Source organism: Pararge aegeria, chromosome Z (genome assembly GCF_905163445.1).
Source record: "Pararge aegeria chromosome Z, ilParAegt1.1, whole genome shotgun sequence".
NCBI lineage: Eukaryota > Metazoa > Arthropoda > Insecta > Lepidoptera > Nymphalidae > Pararge > Pararge aegeria.
Window position 1 is genome coordinate 25908108 of NC_053208.1, and position 27536 is coordinate 25935643.

The 27536-nt window shown below is 36.8% G+C and overlaps 1 protein-coding gene across 2 annotated transcripts in view; it reads right to left on the minus strand.

The window, feature by feature from the left end:
• LOC120636019 (ecdysone-induced protein 78C-like) overlaps nucleotides 1-27536 on the minus strand; it is a 58782-nt gene that overhangs the window by 16782 nt on the left and 14464 nt on the right. The window contains exons 2-3 of one of the 2 annotated variants that reach the window (XM_039907246.1): nucleotides 14724-14888; nucleotides 2584-2777 (exon numbers count right to left, since the gene is read on the minus strand). In XM_039907246.1, the coding sequence (XP_039763180.1) occupies nucleotides 2584-2777; nucleotides 14724-14888 (359 nt within the window). The remainder of the gene's footprint in view (nucleotides 1-2583; nucleotides 2778-14723; nucleotides 14889-27536) is intronic. The other variant, XM_039907247.1, reaches the window with a different exon arrangement.

The window sequence follows — 27536 nt, forward strand, 5'->3', positions numbered from 1 at the left end:
TTAGCGGAACCATCATAAAGATAACCATGTATTTATTGATAAAATGGACCCCTTGAGGTATGAAATGGTGATGGAAAATGTACATGAAAGTCCTTATATTTTTAAAGTTAGAAAGAACTAAATTATATGAAAATTTTATTATCCTCCTATTTAAAAACAAACGAATGCTAAAGGGTTCAATAAAGTATTGGAAGATTATAAGAAATCGTTGTGTTTTGCAAGCTGAATACATTAGATTTATTGATTGTGGGTGTTGTGTGGGTGGAAATGAGTAAAAATATATATTTCTATGGAATAGCCACCTGCTAATCTGCAATTAAGTTAATAACTGATTGAATAAAAATCCTTATTACGTAGATTATCTTTTGTACTCGTTTAAGCTTATACATAAATGGACTGCTTTTGCAAATCGGATTATATTGTACCCTACCACTCAACCGAATTGAATATTTTTTAGTTTTTTAAAGGATGTAAAATGAAATTATATCCCGAACAATTTGTTTTCATATTTCTTGGAGACTTAATTAATTGCATATCTGAACCGTATTTCGCCATGGCAAGGAAACTTAACGGTGAAGCTATACAAAAAAAGTTTAAAAGTTGAAAACACGATTGCAAAAACCCTTTGTACACGTTCTTTGACATGTTTTACTGCAAAAAGCATGTCAAAAAACGTGCCGAGAATTAATACGTCTTCTTCTACTTCGTGATGTATTTCCTAACATTTTTATGAAAAGTTACCCAGCTTTGTGGATCTAGTGGTTGACAAGTTCAACTACGGATTGTGTACCATACTTTGGTTCTGGGGTACCGGACTGACAATGGTTGGTAATTAAATTATCAATTTCAGCTCGGTGTTAGGTTAGGTTAGGTTTAAGTAGCGTCCATCTTCTTGTCCCGAATATAAGGTTACTGATAATTTCACTCACATGTTATAATGAACTCTAAAGCCCACCAACCACCTAAATACCTACAGAAATCCTTTGTGGGGATGGGTGCTTAGTGCTTTTATAACATGTTACCGAAGGTTATATTAGATCTACCTTTACCTAAGTTTAAACAATATTTAAAACACATTTAATTAATCTTAGTTTCTACACGATTGATGAATTCCTTAACGAGAAGGCTGGTTGGACGCAGGCCACTCCGCTCTCATCTCTCACAAAATAGAAAAGTTCTAAAGATTGTTTAACTATAAAATGATCTTGGAAAAGAGCAATCTGTTGAGTTTCTTACCGGCTCTTCTCTTTAGAATCTGCCTTCCAACCGCGGTAGAATCTACAAACAGACTGACTTGACGTTTCAAAAGTGCTTATAAACTAGGCCTACTCGAAATAAATGGATTTACCCATAGACCTACTTGAATTTTGAATTTTATTCTTTCTCTGTTAGAAAGGGGGCCCGTGCACAAAAGTAGACGCTAATAATAGGCTGATAATGATGATGATGAGTTATTTAGTTTCATTTGATCAATAGGTAGATGGCTCTAGTGGTATATTTCTGTTTTTTTCGTACTACATGATCGTCGTCACGTCTTTCCACATACAAAGACTAAGCATATCTAAGATGCTACTCAGCAATTTTGTGTCTCATTTGTGAGACTTCAAATTTGCGGCGTTTTAATTACGAATTCTGTCAAGTGTAGTCCCATGTCCTTCCCCTCTTAGCATCATCTAATATAAAATAGATCGGTAGGTTCATAATGAGACATAATATCAAAAGAAGAATGAAAATTCATCACTACGAGTGACGATTTATACTATAAAATTTATTTACGTGTGTTCCAATAAACATTTTCATCCTTTTCAACTAATGCCGCACCCACACTAGTTTGTCTCGCCTTTCAAATAATTCCTTGTAGATGGTATCTTAAAGTCCTTTGTGTAACCTATACATGGTTGTACCATACTGTGTAAAAAGATCTGACGAGGCACATCCCATAAAAGCGCAGCGACAATAATGGAAACATCAAACAACGTATCGAGACTGTCTTTGATAGATCTTACTGAATAATTTTGTTAACTTCGGCTTAAGTGCATTTGTTACTTTGTTAACACAGGTAGTTTCTCTGAACTTGTTTTTAACAGAAAACATAAGTAAACTTTATAATAACATGTTTATCGACCATTTGTGGTAAATTATCTAAGAGAAAGGAAAACCGCATCAAACTCCAAGGAGAGTTAGAACTTTAACATACGGACGCAGAATGCTACTTTGTATATAACTATGTAGAGGTAAATGCCCGTGCTTTGGAGAGCACGTTCAATTCAAGTCCTGCGCTTGATCTCTTTCCAGTCGGAGCAGCAGTGGAGATCCGCAGGAATGTTGTCGAGAGTGAGAGAACAGAGAGTGAACCTGTTTTGGCACACACTTGTGTACTGTATTATTTATATATATCCTGCGTATATAGAATCTATATTTCTTGAGACTTAGCTCTGCTGCTGAAATCGGTTAAGGATATAGTGGAGACGTAGAATTGATCTTGAATTTTATTATTTTCGACTTGCGCTCGCTCGTTTCTTTTTTGTTCATTTTGTCTTCAGATGTGTTCTGCGTCCTAGTACGAGTTTTGTGGTTTCTTACCTTGCAACCCTCGCAGGAGGTGACCCCGTAGTGGTAGCCCGAAGCCTTGTCGCCGCACACCTTGCAAGGAGGCGCCGTCTTGCCACAGTTTACCGAAGTGCTAGAGCTGGCCCCAGCGCTACTGCCCGCAACCCCACTGCTTGGCCCGCCACTCGCTGCACTGCTGCTCCCACCGCCCGCGTCTCCTTGTTGCTCTGCGAACCATTGACATCATTAGCTTTCAATTCAATTCAATTCAATTTTATTCAAAGCAATTCAATTTTATTTATTTGCTGATACAGGTAAATAGGTGTTACAGAAAAAAAAATATGCAGATCTTAACTGTACCACGCTAAATTGGCATGCAAATTGTTGTCAGGGGAGTGTTAAAATTTTAATTTGTTACTACTAAGTACAATTAAGATATTGGCAATTACAATGTTTATAATAGCACAATACAATTAATAAAATAATAAATTACAATAAAGTTTATATGGGCACATGTCAAAGAATACAAATAAATTAATCATTACTAACAAATGTCATTTTAAATATTCATCAATAGTATAAACAGAATGTCTATTTAAATATTGAAATAACTTATCTTTTAAACCATTCATGTCATTTATTAGTGGCTTTTTTCTTGCAACTACTTTTTCAACCCCCGACGCAATAACGGGTTGTTACATGAAGTATTTGTGTTTTTATTTTTTTTGTATTGAAAGGTGAATTCGTTGGAACCGACCGAACTACAGGGCACGGGTTTCCTCCTACATTGAGAAGGGTTATGCCGTTGTACACCAGGCAGGCCCAGTGCGGAACGTTGGACTCGACAGGCATTTGAGAACATAATGAAGAAATTAATATTTAAAATATCTCTTAATACGCTTGATATTTGCTTAACAAAAGATAGACGTGCTGGGATTTGAAACCGCCCCCCCTCGAAAGTGAAGCATAAGCCACCACTGTCACTGCTGCATGAAACCCTCATGTGCCTAGATTTCACTTGCAACCTAGCCTTAGGTGCCAGCGGTCGTAAATAATTCCCGAATGAGCTCCATCACATAAAGCTCTACTAGGTACTAAAAAAATTCTAGCATAAAGTTTTAAAATTCACTACAATTAAACAGCATATATAAAAAAGAAGAAACAGTTTTTTATTATGCATTAAACTTTCTACTTATTATCAGCCATGACAGACAGATGAGCAAACCTATTTTGATTTTTTTTTTCATTAATAATTCAAACTTCGAATTTTTGGAGATTCGATAAAACAGTTGTGAAATATCAAGAACACGTTTAGGCGCATTTAGTAAAGTTTTCCGGTCCGCTGTGGGGGAGAAAGTTCTATTTCGTTTCACGTGTACGCCGTAAACGTGATACAATTAAAAAATACACGTGCATTTTGTTTTATTTCTTAATTTATTGGGCAACAACATCATTATTATTATCAACCCTTCACTCTCAGAATGACCAGGGTACAGTACGTAGTCCGCCATGCCGGTTAAGTGCGCATTGGTGGAATTCACACGCCTTCACACGGTTATAAAGAAATATCAGGCGTGCAAGTTTGTTTTCTCACAATGTTTACCGCTAATGTTAAATAAATATAAACAATGCTTTTATAATAAGATAAATAAAGTCTACGATGATATATCTTACATAAAATTAGAATTACAACTCAATCAAAAATTAAAAAATTAAAAAAACAAAAATATATAAAATAATAATTGCAACCAAATAAATATCAGGCTACCATTTACACAATACAATTAATACAAATTTAATTTATTGAATTGTTATCAAGAAATAATTAAAATTATGCTTGGCTACAAATACAAATTTCATATATCATGCATGCTACATAAAATATTTAAAAAGAAAAAATAATTAAAGTTAAAGAAAGTGGTATTTTATTTACTTAAAATAAAAACGCACTAAACTCTCAAAAGTTACAGATGCTTCATTAAAAAAACTATTTAATGTCCCGGTAGGCGCAGGTTTCAACTCGTAGGAGAGAGATTTTGGAGCATAGATCCACCAAGCTGATCTAATACGGATTAGCGGACTCCCAATAATCGAAACAAACATATATGAAAACGTCGTAGCTATCTGTAATAAGCCCACATGTTTTTTTTAAAAATTGAATATGAACTTTTGATAAATAATAACAAAATGCAACCTTAATATAACGACTTGATTTTTAAAATCTTTCGTAATCCTCTTGGATTGTTCGTAAGAGTCAATTTAAAATTAAACTTTTTAATTGCGATTTTTTCTTGCAAGCTAATTCTTTATAATGAATTCACAATCAGAAAAATTGGAAATACCTCTAACTAAAGAATTTTGTCAACGCCGAACCTTATCAAGTAACTAAAAAAAATATTTGATGTCATTAAAAATTTTTTTTGTCTCCTTATAGCAAATTTTTGACCAACCTTACCTGCATAAAACAAACCTTGATATAACGAATATTTACTTGTTCCCTTCCTATATGTCATATCGAGGTTGCACTGTTATTCCAATTTCGAATCACAAATTTTTAACGCTTACATCAGTTCAGGGGCGGCTACTTTAAAAACACCCTTACCTGCACCGAGTAATGCGATGCACGGGATATAATGCAAGCCCGTTATTGGGATTAGGTACAAGGTACGGTTGCTTGAGTTTCCCGCCATGTGTGTAAGTGAAGTGCGGGAACAGCGCGCTACCTTAGAAATTCACTGTCGCACTGACACGGGGAGCAACAAAGCTGTTTATTATATACCGTATGTGGACGAACTACCAGCCGCTAACGATCGCGGCAACGCGATACGAGTTTATTCATCTTTACATGAATTTCTTTCTGCCTCGTCGAAATAAATAAATTGGGAATCTACACATATAATTATCATCAAAGAAAAGTATATTAGCCATTTTCTTAAACCTTAATATTAATAATATTGAGTAATTAAAATATCACTTGCTTCAACTGAAGGGAAACATTGTGAGGAAATATGTGCGTGCCTGAGAGTTCTGCATAATCTTCTCAAAAGTCCAAATTTCATGTAGCTTGGGGCAATGTTTGAGCCAAACAAACATACATTTAATAATATTAAGCAATTAAAATATCACTTGCTTTTGCGGTGAAGGAAAACATTGTGATTAAACCGGCATGCCTGAAAGTTGCATTTATGCATTTATATTACAGTCTGCACGTGTATTTATTTTTTATTTAACTATCAAAATATTCACTACAAATAATTTATACGGCAGAACAAAGTTTGCTGAGTACTTTAATTAAAACTGATGTAAATTATTGCTTAAATATTATCTTATTACTATAGTTTTGCTGAGACCTTATTTGGCCTTAAATGTTAAACACAGTTTACTTTGACATTGTCACTGCGTAATTTTTTATAAGACCTTTATATTTAACTAAAAGTGTATATCTTTGAAAAAAGGAAAAAAAACAAACGTTTATCAGTATTATGAACAGAGAAATAAACCGACCTAGTGGCACCCCTTATTGCTACCCCTAACATGTGCAACAAGTGTTTGTCCTTTCCCACCCCCATTTTTGTATTACGTTCAGTTCATTGCTGTGCTGTGTGGTAGCGGCAGCATCCTCTATGCTACTACTCGATCTGCGATCACCAACACCCGCATACCCTCCCGTTGGCATTGGCTTTTAATGTAGCGGTGGACCGTTACAGCCTACTTTTGTAGATGCTTCAGATGACTATATTCTTATATCAACCCATTACCGACTCACAACAGGGCCTGGGTCTCTTTCCACAATAAAAGGGCTTGGGCCCTAGTCCACCACGCTGGCCCGGAGAGGATTGGGTGCCTCACATGAGAGAACCCCCAGGCATGCAAGCATCACGATGTTTCCGTTCACCGTTGAAGCTAGTGATATTTTGATTGCTTAAAACGCACATAACTAAGAAAAGTAAGGGATTCGAACTCGACCCCAAGAAAGTGAAGCCGAAGTCCTAACCACTGAGCTATCACCGGGGATGAGTACGTAGGTAGGATATTCGGAAAACTTTGGAAAAACTAGATGTTCTGTTACTAGTCAAGACCTTTCTTAAAATACGAGACAACATAGTAACAGGTAACATACGTATGATCATAGTATAAGTAGGTAATGTCGAATCGATATTAGCGATGGGCTACAATCATTATTAATCTATTACGTTTGCGGGCATATTTTCTGTTATAAATTATAGCAAAAATGTTTTTATTTCGCTTGTAAATTTCAAATGTGTGCTTTTGACGACCGGGCGCAGCCGAATTTTGTGGTTATAGATCCTTGGTTTGATGCTTGGCAGAGAAAATTTGAATTTTCTCTAGTCTGGTTTAATGGGGGTCTACCAGTGGCGTGCATAGAGGGTATGAACAGGGTATGCAGATGATATAAAATGAAGAAAGTCTGCAGCAAGAGTTATAAATGCTTAACGGGTACATACCACCATAATATTTTTGGATTTGTCGATATTATAACCCAGTTGCATGGATCGTGGTCACGACGGGTCATATTATCGTGGTACCCTTTGAATAGATTTAATAAATGTGGATTAACCACGAAATTTTAGTAGGGTAGGCTTTTTATAACTATAACGCCTATCCTTAAGTCTTTTATAACTCGTACTGGAGATTTTCTTCATTTTATATCATCTGCATACCCTGTGCATACCCTCTATGCACGCCACTAGGGGCTACAGCACTGGCTAGCTATCACCCTCCGGTGTTGCGCAACGATGGGGCTCAGAAACTGAGTAGAGGTAGGGTTTTAACACAACTGCAGTAGCCCCTTACAGGTTGGCCTGCTACTATCTTAGACTGTGACATCACATACAAAGAATCAAACTAAATTTAATAACCTTACTATACGATTGATGACACCAATCCGTGACATCGCTGTCACGGCCTTTACCCCTTCTCATTGCGGGAGGAGACCCGTGCCCTGTGGGGGGCCGCTAATGGGTCGCTATGATGAGGAGGAGACCCGTGCCCTGTGGGGGGCCGCTAATGGGTCGCTATGATGATACGATTGATGAATTTCTTAACGACAAGGCTGTTTGGAAGCACTCTCCACTCTCATCACTAACAAAATAGAAAATTCCAATCGTACACCGTAAAATGATGTTGAAATAGAGCAACTGCTGAGTTTCTTGCCGGCTTCTTCTCGGTAGAATCTGCCTTCCGAACCGGTGGTAGAGAAAGACTTGACGTTTCAAATGTGCTTATATTAGGCCTGCTTTAAATAACTGAATTTAGAATTTTGTTTGTATTTGAAATTTTTGAACTTCATGGTATGCTGCTGCTTACTAAGTTGATTATGTATAGATAGAGAAAATATAGCTATGAAGATTAAATATTTCATCGTACGATAGAATTGCATTACATAATGGAAATATGTATATGTTTTCATGTTTGTTAGCTCAGAACTCTTAGCCGACTTAATTTTTATTTTTTATTTTCACGATAATAGCTGTTGGGATATAGTGAAGTGCACTGGCTTTCTTACCAGGGTATGCATAAAGCAGGAAAATTGCGAGCTTTAGATAAATTTTAGGGTAGGCAGTGCTTTTGCGCAAGTATGAAGTGCACGCCACTGGTAGGATACACCTTTCGGCTTTTAAAATTAGTAAAGAACTAAATAGTCTGTGAATCTGTCCTCGTAATCCGCATTGAAATATGTTAACACCTAGATCGAACTAGATAGATATATACGGTGATAGCCTAGAGGGTTCAATTTTGGGGGGCCGACTTCAAATCCCATCAACCACCCATAACTTTTCAAGCAATAAAAATATCACTTGCTTCTACGGTGAAGGAAAACACCGTGAGCAAACCTGCATGCCTGAGAGTTCTCCATAATGTTCTCAACGGTGTGGTGGAGTCCACCTATCCGTACTGGGCCAGCGTGGTGGACTACGGCTAACCCTTTCTCATTGTGGAAGACCCTGTAAAGGGCCGGTAATGGGTTGAGGTGATGACGATGAATTGAAATACAATTTATAACATGTTTTAAATTAAAAAAACAATAACAAATTCAAGTTCAAGGCAAAAATAATATTCGGAATTGCGTATCAATTATTAAAATAGTATTATATACCTTTAGAAATACCTAATTCAAAAAGAGATTGTTAGCTTATGACACGTATTTCTGTCAAGCGAGTGGTGTTCAATAGAATAGGAAAGTTCTAATACTTTAGGTACGTAAATTCATGTACATGAATACGAAATATCTTCTTGTGACATAGGGGTACTACTCTAAAAAAATACTTCAGCGATATATGCATACTTTGTTTCTTAGCGAAAAAAAATGTTATAATTTAATTTAAAAAAAAATGTATGTATGTTCAGAAAAGAACGTTAGGCACCTACTTAGGTACGTACATCTCCTGAATTTAGTTATTTGTATTAGTGTTTTTACCTAAACTTGGAGGATTTATCAATTTTATAAATTTAAAAAGCATGTGTGTATTGTCGTAGTATATTTATTATTTTATTATTATTATTTATTCAAACATTTTCGAAAGCCACAGGATTCGAACCTGCGACTCTTTGACACTTGCGGTTGGAGCACTTTACCAATTAAGCTACGGCTCTCCTACAGTTGATGCCGAAATTAGCCATATTGCCATTCGCAGGTTCAATCCTGTCGGTTCAGAAAATGTTTATATGCATTTTAAAGACATAAAACTCCCAAATTACGCATTCAAATAATATTCTGAAAAGGGTATGCTGTATGTAGGGTATACCAAAAAAGTCGGAGGTTCTCAATTCGGTTGTTTTTTTATGTTTTCAATAAGCTCAAAGGTTATATAAAACGTAAGCTTACAGAAAAATTCTATTATAATACTAGCTGACCCCAGCGCCATCTGTCGGGCTGATTTCTGAATCTAAACCATCCAGGGCGCCACCCAAACGCATACCGAAAAATTCATTCATATCGGTCCAGCCGTCTAGGAGGAGTTCAGTGACATACACACGCACACAAGAAATATATATATAAAGATTAAGGATTAGTATGATAAAAAAAGCTTGGGTATGAATTGCTCCGCTCTAGCTTAAAAGAATTTTCTTTTGTTTGTTGTGGGCTCTTCTTAGACCGGGGCGCGTTTGGTACCCTCGTAACTATAGTTTTAAGTTAACGAATGTTGTTATCATCTTCACCAAACATTAGTCGTAACGTCCTCGTTTGACGAACTCCCTGGCGCAACGGTGAGCGCTGTGAATTTAAGTAGGAGGCCCCGAATTCGATTCCCGGCAGGCAGCTATTAAATTTACAATTTCTGAATTTTCTCTGGTGTTGTGGGAGGCTTTGGACGTGGCTAGTTACCATCCTACCGACAAAGACGTGCCGCTAAGTGATTCGGCCGGTTAGTGTTCCGGTGCGATGTCGCGTATAAACTGATTAGGGGTCAAGATGGGTCAAGGGCTAACTTGCAGTGGAAAAATAAAAAGTAAACATATCATATGTATGAATGCTTCGTAAGTGTCTGAGATAAGGTCAACATTGAATAAAACATTTTTCCAATTTGAATTTACCAACTACGGCCTCCTTTTCAGGAGGGACAAGTTCCACCTCATTCTTTTGGGAAAGTAAGGTACTCTCCGAAATTTATGAGGTGGGACTTGTCCTCATACTTTTCGGAGGGCGACCTCAGTGATCTCTGTGGCCTTATACCTACGTGTACGAGGTTTGTCCCGGTTTCAACCCAGGGAGAGGCAATTGAATGGCAGTGAATTTATAATTTTTGTTATGTCTCTGGTCGGGCTGATTTCTGAATCTAAACCATCCAGGGCGCCACCCAAACGCATACCGAAAAATTCATTCATATCGGTCCAGCCGTCTAGGAGGAGTTCAGTGACATACACACGCACACAAGAAATATATATATAAAGATTAAGGATTAGTATGATAAAAAAAGCTTGGGTATGAATTGCTCCGCTCTAGCTTAAAAGAATTTTCTTTTGTTTGTTGTGGGCTCTTCTTAGACCGGGGCGCGTTTGGTACCCTCGTAACTATAGTTTTAAGTTAACGAATGTTGTTATCATCTTCACCAAACATTAGTCGTAACGTCCTCGTTTGACGAACTCCCTGGCGCAACGGTGAGCGCTGTGAATTTAAGTAGGAGGCCCCGAATTCGATTCCCGGCAGGCAGCTATTAAATTTACAATTTCTGAATTTTCTCTGGTGTGGTGGGAGGCTTTGGACGTGGCTAGTTACCATCCTACCGACAAAGACGTGCCGCTAAGTGATTCGGCCGGTTAGTGTTCCGGTGCGATGTCGCGTATAAACTGATTAGGGGTCAAGATGGGTCAAGGGCTAACTTGCAGTGGAAAAATAAAAAGTAAACATATCATATGTATGAATGCTTCGTAAGTGTCTGAGATAAGGTCAACATTGAATAAAACATTTTTCCAATTTGAATTTACCAACTACGGCCTCCTTTTCAGGAGGGACAAGTCCCACCTCATTCTTTTGGGAAAGTAAGGTACTCTCCGAAATTTATGAGGTGGGACTTGTCCTCATACTTTTCGGAGGGCGACCTCAGTGATCTCTGTGGCCTTATACCTACGTGTACGAGGTTTGTCCCGGTTTCAACCCAGGGAGAGGCAATTGAATGGCAGTGAATTTATAATTTTTGTTATGTCTCTGGTCTGGTGGAAGGTTTTGGTATGGCTACCATCTTACCACTATCAGCAGTCTAAGAGCTAACTTGGGATTCCCAATATTGAAAGGGCCAGTAGAAACAATGGCCAATATTATTATCTTACCGACTGACGTATTTGGTGTGTTTATGGCCTTATTGGGAAAAGAGAATCAGGGAGATGCATGTACTGCAAAGAAACGGACGTTGCACACTATTTTCAATAGCGTCAATTGGGACAAGGAAAGACGAGCTCTCCTCTAAAACGGCTCTTCTCGGTGGAATCTGTCTTCCGAACCGACTAGAGTCGTAGAGTCACTACGAACAGATTGACTTGACGTTTCAAAAGTGCTTATAAACCAGGCCTACTTGAAATAAATGAATTTTGAATTTGTGGCTAGACTACCGACACGGCTACGTCGGTAGTATAGCCACTGGCCACGGCCGAAGTCTCCAACCAGATAAGACCATTAATATTCTCAAAATATTAATTTCCCAAGTCAAATGGTCTCGACCAGTTATCGAACCTGATTCCACCAACTTTATAATTTAGCGGTTACCACTGGAAGGTCGTCAAAATGAATCCGAAAACTTGGGACAAAAGATATCAACGCGTTCGTCTTTGCTATATTTCAGTTATTTTAGTACGTTAATTTTTTTTTATTTATTTATTACTGTCACTAACAGATGATATATATACACTTCAACTAGCCTAGGAAGTATAAGATTGGCAAGCAGAATATAGTGTATTCTATTATATCTTATACTAAAATATAAATCTGAATAGTTTGTTTGTTTACTTGTCTAGTCCGATTTAAAAATTCCTTTAGTGTTAGATAGCTAATCTATTAAGGAAGGCTATAGGCTATTATCATGACGATAGGTCCAATAGGATCATAACACCAATGAAGAATATTTCAAAATCGGAGTTTTTCCTTTTGACAGCTTCCGCTGCGTGCGCTGCGTAAAAGGTTAAAGTTTCGATAAAATCATGTATGACAAAGTGGTTCCCATTTAAAATAAAAAAAAAAGACACATATCTATCTTTTAAGGTTGACTAATACGTGGACGAAGTCGCGGACGGAACGCTAGTACTGTAATAAGGTGTAAACCCAATTACTGGCAAACCGACATATAATGATGCATTTACCAACGGAGTTGAAATCGTTCGTACTGGTAAAGACCGATCAAATCATTAGGTATACTGGTAACTTGGTAAAATTATCACAACGTCTTGCAATCATTTCATCGTCATAATTGCACCGCCCATGGGCATACCCAGGGGGGTGCAAGGAAGGGTAGATGCCCCCCTGGAAATCTCGCAGAAAATTAATGAACTGTTTTAAAAAACGTATGGCAGCCAAGACACAGACAGAGAAGATAAACTTTTTGTCCTTTCCTCTAGGAGAAATGCCTGCCTATACTAGCTAGGGTGCCAGATCTCGTGGTGCACATCTTGGCCCAACTTAAAGATTAAATTTGTGCCAAATTTCACCAACATCGGTGCAGCGTTTAAACCACACAGATATACAAACACTCATGAAATCCCTATCCCTACGAATATTATAAATGTCAATGTTAGTTTGTTTGTTACGCTTTCACGCAAAAACTACTTAACTGATCCTCATAAAACTTTGTACACATATTCTTGGAAGTGTAAGAAGTAATATAGGATACTTTTTATCCCGACATTAAGCTCGGTTCTTTTGGGGGGGGAATAAAAGTGTTTGACGATTTAACACAATAACTCCGACTAATTATAACCGATTTATATAATTATTTGTGTACTATAGATGTTATAATGTGTTTAATTTTGCCCAAACTTTGTGAAGATCTGATGAATGTGGTTGGAGATAGAGGACAGAACTCCTCAGCGGACAGCAGCAAACCCCTCATTTAAGGCTTAGCGATACTGAATTCTTTAAATTTATTTAGTACTACAACTAAATTGAATGCCACATCAAAAAACATAATCAAACGCAGACGAAGTCGCGGGCAACAGCTAGTAGGTATATAAAGAAGCGAACCGGTCTTTGTACGAGCTGAAGTCGTCAATCCTGACCAGCGTCTAATTGACATAATTCGACTGTGTGAGTTATAGCCCAGTGGGTAGGACTTCTATTTCACTTTCGGGGCGCGAGTTCGAATCCCAGCACGCACCTCTAACTTTTCTATGTTATGTGCGTTATATGCAATTAAAAAGTCACTAGCTTTAACGGTGAAGGAAAACATCGTGCGGTGAGAAAGCCTGCAAACCTGAGAGTTGGCCATAATGATCTCAAATGTGTGTGAAGTCCACCGATCCGCACTAGGCCAGTCTGCTGGACTTCGGCCTTAACCTCTTCTTATTGTGGGGGGAGACCGATTCCCTTTAGTGAGGGTAACCTTTATCGGCGTCATTGGTCTAGTGGTATATACAATTATGGATCACAAGGTCCTGGGTTCTATTACTGAGTCAGGCAAAAATTAGATTGTGTTTGGGTTTGAATTTCCTATTCGGGCATGTACACGCCAGTCGCCATCAAGCTATAAGTGCTTTGAACTAACTATATGTGCAAAACTGAACATAGGTAGCAATTAAGCGCTTTCTGACGCGAGTTTGCTGACCTTTTTCATTTTTTTTTTTATGAAAAGAGATGCACAAATCAATACTTGTAATAAAACTGTAAGGGGTCGAATTAATTTCGATACTCAAGCCACAGCTATAATTTTTTCCAATTTTATCTGTCTGTCTATCTGTATCATGGACGTGCATCATGCTGAAACTATTGAATTGAGCCCGTTTTGAGTTCAAAGTACGAGGTAGAGACTAGAATTTCTTTTCCTGAAATTCAGTTCAGTTCCTTTGGGAGAGGGCATAAAAGTTTTTGACTAATTCACACCATAACTTACAGTAACTGCTTAAAGTATTGTTTAATCTAAGGTATACAACTAGCTGTGATAATGCGCAAACTATACCTAACTGCGCTACACACGGTCACCTGAAACGGCATGTCTGTACTCCTATCGCGTAATAGCTTTAAGTCTTAATATGTAGTAATCAAGGACATAGTCGGAAATTTCTGGACACATCTTTGCACTAAAAATATTGCTATGCGACTTCACCAATCGACATACAAGTGTAATACACTGTACCTTACAATATAAGCTGAGATCTGTGGTTGAAAGATTTTACGCGCAATCTACAGCGCCTTAAAGCCTGTAGTTATTTATCATCTTCCCGTGGCTTAGCTCAGATGAGCTCTAAACAAAAAGGGTACAAGTAAGTTAAGTTTTTATATACTCGCTGACGAGACGACCTTTGCTGAGATAAACTGCATTGCTTAATGGCTCCTAGAGATCTAGAGCTTGAATTGTTTAACGTTGCAACCTCTCGTAGTTTAACAACGTCTTAGTGCTACAGCGGTGTTTTGTCACTGAATGAATTTCATCCAACAACAATGTGCAGGTGCAGTGCAGTACCGCTCCGTTTGCGGTTGCAGTCTACTCACAGCGCTGTCAGAGTCATACCTTTCGTCGGCTCAGCTGTGGATGTACTAGTTGGCGTACAAATTGGCAGTGTGTATCTCGTTACATAACTCGGCGCAGCACTTTCTTCCGCGAATGCACCGTCCCGCTCGCACCACCCGCGTGCGACAGAGCCAGCCGCGCGATCTCGGAGATTGCCGTTCAGGGCTGTGGATCCATTCATTTATTGTTTATTAAACGTCGATCTATTTACTATCTAAAACTTTATTTATTGTAAGGATGCTGAAGTGGCAAAAAAATACCAATTGCATTTATTGAAGTAGAACTTCTTTAGGCTCGACTACGGAGTAACTCAGATTTTTTCTGATGGAAGTAACGCTTACGTCAGACGTCTGTCTAGTTTAACTTTTGTAATAAATAAATTATTACTTTTGTATTAGTATTAGTAAATAAATTGTTAATACATTTTCTGACGATTGCGACATTCCATAATATTCAATGACGAGGTTATATTGACATTTGCTGATCTAACCTTCAATTTTCTACTCCCAATTATTCTAGTTTAAAAACGAAAAAAATTGTGAATGTGATATTAATGAATTTTAAATAGAATATAAAATGAAATAGTGAATATTAAATGAAAGGAAATTGTACTCTTTCATCAATAAATAATAATAAAAGATTTACTTCGATCGCATTTTAAGGTTACACGCATACACTTTTTTTCTTTGAATTAAATTGCTGATTATGATCCAATCTAACTTAATTATATTATTATTAAAGCTCGTTAAAGTAAGAGGTTTTCAAACTAACCTATCTAAGTTTGACGTTATATTTAACCAAAAATATTAACCCATATGAATTTATTAACAAGCAATAGTAAATAAGGGTTACTAAAGTCAACAAGTATATGGATAGGTGTCGTACTCGGCTCGTTCTAGAAAGTACCAAAGCCAAAAAATTATGCCATAGAAACATAAACCATCTTCTGCATTTCCGCTGAAAGCTTTGATCGATTAAATTATATTTAGGTTAATGGTATCTTGAATGAAATGATATCTGCCTAAGCAACATTTAGTAAATCCTTAACATCAAACATAACCCCATCTTGAAACCCACCAAACATAATTGGTTTCGCGTGGTGAGTCTAAGCACTCAATCCCAGGCCTGTTATAGACATTGTGTGGCTGCGCTGGATGAATAAAACTTATATTTTCGTTTCAATTCCCATTTCTAACCATTTAACCCGACAGGAGTTGTTCCGATCAATTTGGTTTTTATCCAAAAACCTTCATCACTAGCACTAATTAGAGCAGAGTGATAGCACTAAGTTTTAAATCCCTAAATGGGCACAGGGCACAGGGCATCTCTCGAAGAAGGACCCTGTGACCAGCAGATAAATACTTGTCAAGGAATGTTTAATAAAACTTATTAACACACAAGCACAGTTTCCCTGTAAGATTTGGTCACAGTGGTCAATCACATGGGAGATTTTCTAACTACACGCGATATATAATAATGCAGAAGTGTGGGCGAACTTTATTGTACTATAACTCTCATATTCTGATGTGACAGCAGTTCCGACAACCAGAAAGAGATCAGGGACAGCATCGTCCGCTTAATGTTTTATTCGAAGCACGGGTCCATTTCCAACCTTCGAGCTCGTACATAGAAACCACACCAATACTATTTATATACATTTCCCAGACCGTGGATCGAATCCAGAATTCCTGATCAACAGCCGTTCGATCGTGCTCACAACTAGACCAACGAGGGAAAAAATTAGAAAAATAAAAATATGAGATTCGAAAAATTATATTAAATCAGACATTTTCATCTCTGGAGCCAACGAACTCTGAATAGTCGGGATGAAAAGAATAAATTCTGTACGAATTTATTTCATTGCTATTTTTTCTTTCATAATGAACGACAGCCAATTACCTGGAAAATAATTTCGGTAAGGGTGAAGAAGCACCCTCTCGTTTTTGTTTTTTCAGGCGAGAAAAATATTATTTATTATTAATAATTTGAATCATCCGCTTCGATATTATGTTGATACAATAATTCTATAAAATTAACTTTCAGTTAATCAGTAAAACTTTTACAGTTTTCTTTCAATATAAACCTGAATCGGGGTAATGCGAACATTTATAATAATAAATATCATACCAAATATATATTAATATTGCATTATTTTTTTATTTATATTATATTCAGTCCACAGTGAACTTTGAATTAAAAACGAGTCTTAATGACAAGGTTGCCTGGAAGCAAGCCGCACCGTTTTCATCCCACAATAGATAGAACAATAAGAACAATAATTGTTAAATTGCAAAATGATGTTGGAAAAGAGCAACTGCTGAGTTTCTTGCCGGCTTCTTCTCGGTAGAATCTGTCTTCCGATATGGTGGTGGAATCACTACAAAAAGACATAAGTACTTGACATTTCAAAAGTGCTTATATTAGGCCTACTTGATATATTTGAATTTGATTTTACCTACTATTGGAGTAGTTTATTCCCAAATATATAATTTTAATATGCATATACATTTTTGAACTGCAAACTGCAACTGACGCTAAGAGATTACTGAATAATATAAGGCAGATGGCGCTGAGTGCTTATTACTTGTCAGTTGTTACTTATTATGAACTAGCTGTTGCCCGCGACTTCGTCTGCGTTTGATTTTGTTTTTAAAGTATTCAGTATCACTAAGCCTTAAATGAGTATAGTAGTATATATATAACATGCGACTGTCAATTTATTATAGACAAATAATTTGCAATAAAATAAAATTGCGACTATAATTAAAGACCTAAGCTATCCTATCTCTTAAGTTGGACCAGACTGCTCACGGTGTGTTAATTTAATTTAAAATCGGTTAAGTAGTTTAGGAGTCCATCGCGGACAAACATCGTGACAGGAGATTTATATATATTAAGATTAGTATGTAGCTAGCTCCTTTATCTAAGGTATAAAAACCAAATCTTAAAAAAGTTTTTTTTAATTCTATAATTTATTAAAATCGGAAAAAGTATCTAAAAGTACAAATTATAAGGAAATTGAAAATTCTTTTGTAACGAACATATGGCGCCCTCTAGTCTGAACTGGCTGAACGAGGATAACCTTACTAAGCCGCGGTTCCCGAACCATATGCTGATGGATTGATTCTTATGCCGTTTTCAGCTTTGTAGCGTCTGTTAGCGCCATCTAGTAGGAAACATTTGAAGCGAAGATAGCTTGCTTGGTAGGACTTCGGCTTCACTATCGGGGTGCTGAGTTCGAATCCAAGCACGCACTTCTAACTTTTCTAAGTGCGTTGTGCGTTTAAAAAAAAAAAATATTTGTAAAAAAAAAATTATTTATTTATTTAATATTCTCAAAGGCGTGTGAAGTCTACCTATCCGCACTGGAACAGTGTGGTGGACTCCGGCCCTTCTCGAGACCCGTGGCCTTTATAGGACTGGTAATGGATTGATATGATGATGAGTAGAAATCATTGCAGATTCTACTTTAAACGAGAAATGACCGTTGATTTTTTTAAATTTTAGTAAATATTTATTAAGGGTTAGCTTGGGTCTGAATTGATCTAACTTCATAGCTAAACATTAACTTGACATGGCGATAACAAAAAAAAAACCTGGCTAAGTTACTTGTGGGCTCTAATTAGACCAGAGCGCGTTTGGAACCCTCCTAGCCTTAGTATTAATTTAACGATTGCAGTTATCACAATCACTGATATTAGTGTAAACATGTTAAATGTATAAACGCTTCATAAGTTTCTGTGATATGAATGCAACATTTTTGAACTTGAATTTGAATTTCATTTTTAAATGCATTTCAAAGTTCCGAACTGTCGGGCTTTAAAACATCGCATCTTTTCTACGATCACGTTCTGCTAATAATACCGGAACTTGGAGTTACTTGTTCAAAACCAAACTGAATAAAATTTTTTAAGGATTTTTTTTATCCACTACAAGTTAGCCCTTGACTACAATCTCATCAGCTGGTAAATGATGATGCCGTCTAAGATGGTAGCGGGCTAACCTGACCTTACTTAGCCCATACCACGGGGTAATCGGTTTCTACGCGACATCGTACCGGTCTTTGTCGAGTAGTAACTAGCCACGGCCGAAGACTCCCAAGACAAAAGGTATGGAGGATACATTTTTTTTATTATACTTTACCTTAATGTTTAGTTTAGCCGTGGCATAATAAACTAATTACAGAAACAATTTTATTACCGATTCAGATCAAATATTTTGTAATAAAGGAACAGCCCTGTCAATTTTCCAAAGCAATGATTGCAGTTCAACAAACTGCGCGCGAGTCGAGCATTGAACCTGCACTAACCGTTACTGCGTCTCGCTTGCACGCGCTGCATCCTCAACATCTGTCTCTTTCTAAAACGTCACTTAGGTACCATCGGCATGTCCATCGATGATATGGTACTGAGGGAAATTCCTCAGGATGATTGCGCCTGCGCAATGTATATTTGGTACCAACAAAGTTCTTTCTATCGCAAACTTAACAAAGTCACTCGAGCATAATTTTTTAATTAGGGTTCCCTCGGTCAAAGTTTTTACACTTTTCCTACTAGTAATTTCACCCCGCTGTCTATGCTACATTATATCTGGCCGTTGGTCTATCTGTCATTATATCACATGCCATTTGGATACTTAGTGCAGGTTGGGTATGATTTGGTGTTTATTATGCCAAACTAAATCCGAATACATAATAAGAGCATGTGAGGTTTTAATGTTTAATTTTTTTTTAATGATATACTACGACACATCGCTATCTGGCCCCAAAGTAAACGTAGCTTGTGTTATGCGTACTAAGATGGCTGATGAATATTTTTATGAATAATATACATAAATATTTATAATATAAACCCAGACACTGTAAAACATTCTTGTCATCACACAAACATTTTCCAGTTGAGGGAATCGAACCCACGGCTTTGGACTCGGAAAGTAGGGTCGCTGCCCACTGCAGCAATCAGCCGTCTATTACATCGTTGTCTGAATGAACATTACATTTTTAAACTTATTCGTTGTTAAAAACTGCCTCGTTGATCACTGGTTAGCATGTTCAACTACTAAGCACAAAGTCCTAGGTTTGAGTACTGGGTGGGTGATTGTTTATTTTCTGTTAATAATAATTTTAAGAGTTCAGATTTAGGAAATCAGGGGAGTGATGATCCAGTCTAAGATGGTAACGGGCTAACCTGTTAAAAGTATGGCGGTTATATTAAGGCCAGATTAGGGTTAGGTATTCGGCACGCGATATCGGGCTGGAACGCTAAATCGCTTAGCGGCACGTCTTTGTCGGTAGAATGGTAACTAGCCACGGTTGATGTCTCCCACCAGTCCAGGTAGGAGAAAGTTCAGAAATCATAAACTAAGGAATTGCCCCTGCCTAGGATCGAATCCGGAGCCTCCTATTTTAAAGAAAAGCGCTCACCGCTGCGACATGGAGGTCGTACTTTTTTGTAAAAACATATCAAAATATATTTTGTGATCGCTTAGTGGTACAGTTTCAAGTAAGAATTTATTTTAAACTAAGTTTTAAAAAGCTGTGATAGCGCAGTTAGTAGGAGCTCGACTTCACATTCGGGGAGCCGAGTTCGAATTCTAGCACTCACCTCTAACTTTTCTAAGATATGTGCGTTTTAATTAATTAAAATTATTAATTGCTTCGACGTTGAAGGAAAACAACGTAAGGAAACCTGCATGCCTGAGAGTTCTACATAATGTCCACCAATCCGCACTGGGCCAGCGTGGTGGACTACGACCTTAATCCCTTTTCATTGTGGGAGCAGACCCATGCCCTGTAGTGAACCGGTAATGGATCTATATGATGTTAAGTTCGAAGATTAAAATAGTTCTGGTGTCAAACTTCTTTAAACAAAGATATTGCCCAGGCTTCATTGTAATTATAATTTGTCTTATGTCACTACTGAAAAAGGGTATATAAGCGTGTATATCAAATATTGTAGTGTTTGAAATTTTTTTTATTGATGTTTCAATGTATTTTTAAGCATAATTAAAAAAAAAAAATAGTTACACAATTAAATTTAACCAAACTATTAAATAATACGCGAAAAATGTTAAATGTCTTGTGAGTTTAACTGTCGATATAAACGTCTTGTCCAGCGAATACTGTATGTTATGGAGCCCTAGTATTAACAACCAGGTGGACCGAAAGAAAAATAAAATATATCATGCTAGTTCGCTAGACCAGACATCCGTACGGGACGGATGTTTAATTATTTATTATCTAAATCTAAATTAATTGTTAATTTTCCACGATGTTCTGTTGTTAAAAGATATTCTGTTTTTCTTTTCCGGGGACAATGAGGTGGGCGTTTGCGAGAATAAACTATTTCTATCTATTCCCCAATTAATATATTTTTGGAAATACGAAAACATTATCATTTCTATATAAATTGTATCTCTTTGAACTCTCGATCAAACAGGTACCTACTATATAACTATCGTTTATATCACAAACTCATACAATTAATGTAAGAATAAGTACAACATAACTATGTATGAAATCTTATTTTTTTCTTATTAATCGATGAAATCTTTGAGATGTTTCTCAATAAGTTCAAAGTTTACATAAAACGTAAGCTTAGAAAAATCCTATTAAAATATTAAGGATTGCATGAATTATAAAAAACCTAGGTCTATCTTCTTCATAGCTTAATTTTAATTTGACTGTGAGATGGTGATAACAAAAAAAAAAACCCCGGCTAAGTTTGTTGTGGGCTATTTAAGTTAACGTATAAAGTTATCAACATCACTTCCCATTAATGGTAATAATAGATGTGTGAACGATTCATAAGTGCCTGTGATACCACATATCATGTATGGAGCATATAGGTATACATAAATAAAAAATGTTTGAATTTTGAATTTTATTTTGGAAATTCTGCATTACGTTCTGCCTACTTTATTTTACGAGGAGACGCCGATGCTCCAGATCTTCATAACCAACTGTGTTGCATACGTGCCCCAAAAAAAGAATAACATTCTTGGACAGCAATTCTCAGAGGGATCTATTCCATGACGGGTGGACAGCATTGTTCCGTTAATTGTTGAGATACTCTGAGAATATTGAATGACCTTTACTGCAATACTGGCAGAGTATCACTATAGTGCACGATATTAATATCACGTCGTTTTTAATGGTTAAAGTCATCTTTCATTCATTTGTCTTATACATAAATTATGTAGTTTTATGTAGTTAGTGTGTGATGTAAAATAAAGAAATAAATAATAGATAAAGAAACGATTTCATGTTACTAACGTATTTTTATAATCTGCCTACAATATTGGTTTTTAATAATTTAGGCATAAAGATATGAATGTGGACATTTAAGTATTGAACGTACACAAAATGTACACAATGTACGCGGACTCAATCGCGAGCTGACCTATAGTTATTGATATTATTTTTATAATGTTAGGTTGCTCCCCTACGTAGTTTTGTAAAGTCAGCCTGTCCGTCTTTCCGTCCGAGTATATATGTATCTAACAACGATTTTTGTATAGAAACTATCACTAGGTCCTTTGTTTGATTAACGGGTTAGGCCAATCATTGTTATGTATTTTTTGACGAACTCTTTACCTACTTTGTACAACGTGAAGTGGAAAAAATATATACAAAAAAGTATATAGCCCTTGATTGCAATCTCACCTGGTGGTATTTTGTTATGTTGCAGTCTAAGACGGTAGCGGGTTAAGATGGTAAGGGAAGATGGATAAGGTAGTATTTAGACGAACTCTTTGGCGCAGTGGCGTGGTCTTAAAAGTTGTGATCGATCCTTGGAAAGTTCGACACGACAAGTTGGCGGTACGTCTTTTCAGTCTGGTGGTAAATAGGTAGTTCAGAAATTGTTAATTCACAAATTCCCCTGCCCGGAATCAAAGCCGGAGTTCTACTAAGAAGCCCATAGCGCCAACAAAAGTGCCAGGGCGGTATTAGAAAGAAAATAATATAACCATAACAAAATTCGCGAAAATTATATTCCTCTGTTGTCGACATCTACGGAGTTCTATTCGTTATAAATATTCAAAGTGTCTCTTCCCCGCCATAACAACGTACATTAACCCTATTAACAATGAGGTAAACCAAGGGCGACGTGTAAACCTGTCAACAAGATCACGACATCCAAGCATTTAATACTTGCTTTAAACTCCGTTGGTGACATAGGTGTCTTAAGTCAATACAACGAAACAATTTCAGCAAATTCTTCGTAAAAGAAATGTGAATCTTATAATTTATTTAAAACTATTCAATAAATATTGCTTTTAAAACCTCTCATTTTCGGTCAACAGTTAAAAAATAAAAACAATTTTAGGAGCGACCCAGGACTCGAAACCTGCACCTTTTAGTCCGCGGTCAACCACTGGACAAACGCATTTATTACATCGATTAATGTAAACAATACTGTATTATCATGCAATCAGTGTGGGCCTCAAATTATATTGTCAACGCATACACAATGCACATGTCAGCGAAGCCTGCGTTTGATAACAAATGACAAGCTATTCACCTGCCCAGTGCAAGGCGCTTCGTATAACGTTTCGCACTGTTTACTTATTATATCCTAGCTGTTGCCCGCGACTTTGTCTGCGTCTGATTTTGTTTAAAAAAAAATCCAAAATTTATTTATTTCAAGTAGGCCTAATACAAGCACTTTTGAAACGTCAAGTCGGTCCGTGTGTACTCTACCACCGGTTCGGAAGGCAGATTCTACCGAGTAGAAGCCGGCAAGAAACTCAGCAGTTGCTCTTTTCCAAAATCAAAAATTTAAATTTTACATTTTAACATTCCTTTTTCTATCTTGTGAGAGATGAAAGCGGAGCCAGATGCTTCCAAGCAACCTTATCATTAAGAAACTCATCAATTGTATAATAACCTCGCTGTAATAAATTTGTTTTAACACATTCTTTAAACTTATGCATTGGTAGGTCCAAAATTACCTTAGGAATCCTATTATAAAAGCGTATACTCAATCCCACAAATGACTTCTGCACCTTTCGCAGACGTTATGCAGATGTCACTAATTTATGACCATTTCTTGTAAGTCGACTGTTTATATCCACTTTTTGTTTATAAAGACTAATATGTTGTCTTACAAATACTATATTGTTATAAATATATTGTGAGGCTACCGTAAGTATACCTATTTCTTTAAATTTTTCACGGTGGGATTCACGTGATTTAAGTTTATATATTAACCGCACAGCTCTTTTCTGCAATATGAATATAGTTTCAATATCAGCAGCTTTGCCCAATAATAAGATCCCGTAAGACATCACACTATGAAAGTACGCGAAGTAAACTAGTCTTGCTGTTTCTACGTCAGTAATCTGTCTAATTTTCCTAACGGCGTACCAACCGAGCTTAGTTTACATGCTAGTGTATCTGGGTACCCCACTGAAGCTTACAGTCCAAGGTCATGCCCAGAAAAACTGTGGAATCTTCAATTTTTAGTGATTCTCCATTTATTATTATATTTTGATGTTACAATAAATTTAGTTGTAGTTCAAAAAAAAAATAATAATATTTAGTATCGCTAAGCCTTATATGAGGGGTTTGCAGTTCTGTCGTCTATCTCCAATCACAGGTTTGGCAAAATTGAACACATATTATAACCTCTAAAGTACAAAAATAATTATTTAAATCGGTTATAATTTGTCGGAGTTATGGTGTAAAATCGTCAAACACTCATCCCCTCTCCCTAAGGAACAGAGCTTAAAGTCGGGATAAAAAGTATCCTATATTACCTCTAACACTTCCAAGAATATGTGTACAAAGTTTCATGAGAATCGGTTAAGTAATTTTTGCGTGAAAGCGTAACAAACAAACTTACATTGACATTATATATATAATATTAGTAGGGATAGGGATATTTATATACGAAGCGAAGATAGCCCTGTAGGGAGGACTTCGATTTCGCTTCCGGGGGAACGAGTTCGAATCCCAACACGCACGTCTAACTTTTCAAAGTTATGTGCGTCTTAAGCAATTAAAATAGCACTTGTTTCAACGGTAGAGGGAAACATAGTGAGGAAACTTGCATGCGTGATAGTTCTCCATAATGTTCTCAAAGGTGTGTGGAGTCCACCAACCCGCACCGGGACAGCGTGGTGGACTACGGCCTTAACCCCTTCTCATTGTGGGACCTATGCCCTGTAGTAGGCCGCTAATAGGTTAATATAGTGATATATTTATGTATATACTAGCTGTTGCCTGCGATGCTATTTATAAATATTTTGGAATGCTAAATCAAAGAACGAAAAAAAGTTGGGTCACTTAAGGATGTGGAAAATAGTTGACGACTCGTTCTCAGACCTTCTCAGTACACACAAAATAAATCATAACAATTGAAAAAACCGGAGGAGTTTTATTACAAACACTGTTACCCCAGGATTTATATATTTGATACATTATCATCATCATAGCAACCTATTTCCGGCCCACTACAGGGCACGGGTCTCTACAACGATGAGAAGGGCTTAGTCCACCACGCTGGCCAAGTGCGGATTGGTGGACTCCACACTCCTTTGAGAACATTATGTTTTATTTCGCCGTTAAAGCAAGTGATATTTAATTAGCTTCAAACGCACGTAACTTAGAAACGCCACCCGGCTCTTTTTTTCGTCGCGGATTAAAAATCAAGTCATAGTACGATCTTAGCTTTATTCTAGTCTTACGGCAGGTAGAAAAATTGCTACATGCATGGACTATGCGTATGCATGCATAACGCATGCATAAAAGATATCCATAACCTCCAGCCGAGGTAGGCATTGGATAAGATAAATGTTCTTAGGAATCGGTCATGGATTTACTCTATTGGAAAGTAATAAAATATTCTCTAGGCCATTCCTCGGATAATACAAGGCAGGTAAAGTTTCCTTCCCACCGGGGATACCAGAATTTTTAGCGAGGGTCTACGGCGAATGGGGACGACTGTTTTAAGAATCCAAACTCCCAATCGGTTTGTGTGACACATCGTACCGTAATGCAATATCACTTTCGGTTTTTAAGTTTAAAAGTCAAATTCAAATTTTTTTTTTTTCAAGTAGGCATATTTATAATATATTAGCACTTTTGAAACCAAGTCTGTCTGTTTGTAGTGACTTTACCACCGGTTCGGAAGGCAGATTCTACTGCGAAGAAGCCGGCAAGGAACTCAGGATTTGCTCTTTTCCAACATAAACAATTTACATTTTAACATTCTTGAAGAGAGAGTGAGAGATGAAAACGGAGCCGGATGCTTCCAAGCAACCTTGTCATTAAATTTTTATCCAATGATATCCATTTGGATATTGGATAATATAATGTATTGTTATATAATTGGATACGATGAATATTATATTTAACACTCTATAATTATGATTAATTTTTTTTGTCCATTTTAGTCTTTAATATCCTACTTTTTATAGTATTGTGAAGAAAACTCAAATTATAAGTGGTGCGGATCATATATCCAACTATTGAATTATATATTTAGACGAGTAACAAGATATACCTTTGAGAACATTGTGGGGAACTCTCAGGCATGCAGGTTTTGTCACCTTTGAAGCATGTGATATTTTAATTTTCGACTCTCCGAAAGTGAAGTCGAAGTCTTGCACACTGGGTTATCACCGCTCAAAAATAATGCATATTTTAAAATATTCAAGTGATTTAGGTGCTTCAGTATGCAAACCTACCTACTCATCAGTGGTTATTTTACCAGGGTAAGCATAAAGCAGTCAAATGGCATAGACTGTTAAAATCCTTCTCTTTTACCAGTTATATGAAAATGTTAGGGTAGCTAGCGCTTTTATGCATGTATGAAGTGCATACTAGTGCTACTCGTATATACCAACAAGATCTTCAGCTTTACAATGTGATATGAAGGTAAAACTACAAATATGGCAACAATAGCTAACAATACAACCGATGGCCGTAAGCTTTGTCAACAATGGCCGATGCCGATATTCAGTTTGCTCTATGAATTGGTTCAGTTAATCGCACTGCCGGCTTTCGCCTTTTTGAACACTACGTTCCCATGGACTAAATTCCCTCACTAAACTGTTAATTTAAAATTAACATATCTTACTAAAGCGGCGATAGCCTAGTTTATTGATAACAAATAAATAATAATAAATAAATATACTATAAAAATACACACATCGCCATCTAGCCCCAAAGTAAGCGTAGCTTGTGTTATGGGCACTAAGATGACTGATGGATATTTTTACGAATAATACACATAAATATACAGATAAACACCCAGGCACTGAAAAACATTTTTTATGTTCATAACAAAAACCAATGTTCCAGCTGTGGGAATCGAACCCACGGCCTCAAACTACCCACTCAGAAAGCACGGTCACTGCCCACTGCGCCACTTGCCTGACAGTACCAGGGTAATAGTTTTTTACTCACTGATACCGACTTACGGACGGCATATTTGCTAAATTAAATAAAATAATCCTCTTCTAATTAAATTAATAGACAACCACATTGTAAAAAAAAATGTAGTTTGACATTTTGTGTCGGCGGCCATCTTTGACCGATTTTCATCCAACATGCTAAGAACCCTCACAACAAATACAACTTCCAAACAGCAAATCAAATTCAGTTCATCCGTTAGAGACAGTCACGCACACACAAACAAATAGACACGTCAAACATATAACACGCAGTCGTTTTCGCGTCAAGAGTTGGCAAAGAGTTTCAGGATCAATTAAGTCTGTTTCTGACAAAGAAAGTAAGAATAAAAGTTTTTTTAGGTAACTTCAAACAAACATGTTTGATGTTCAGTATTGAAGTTGACAAAGGGGTTT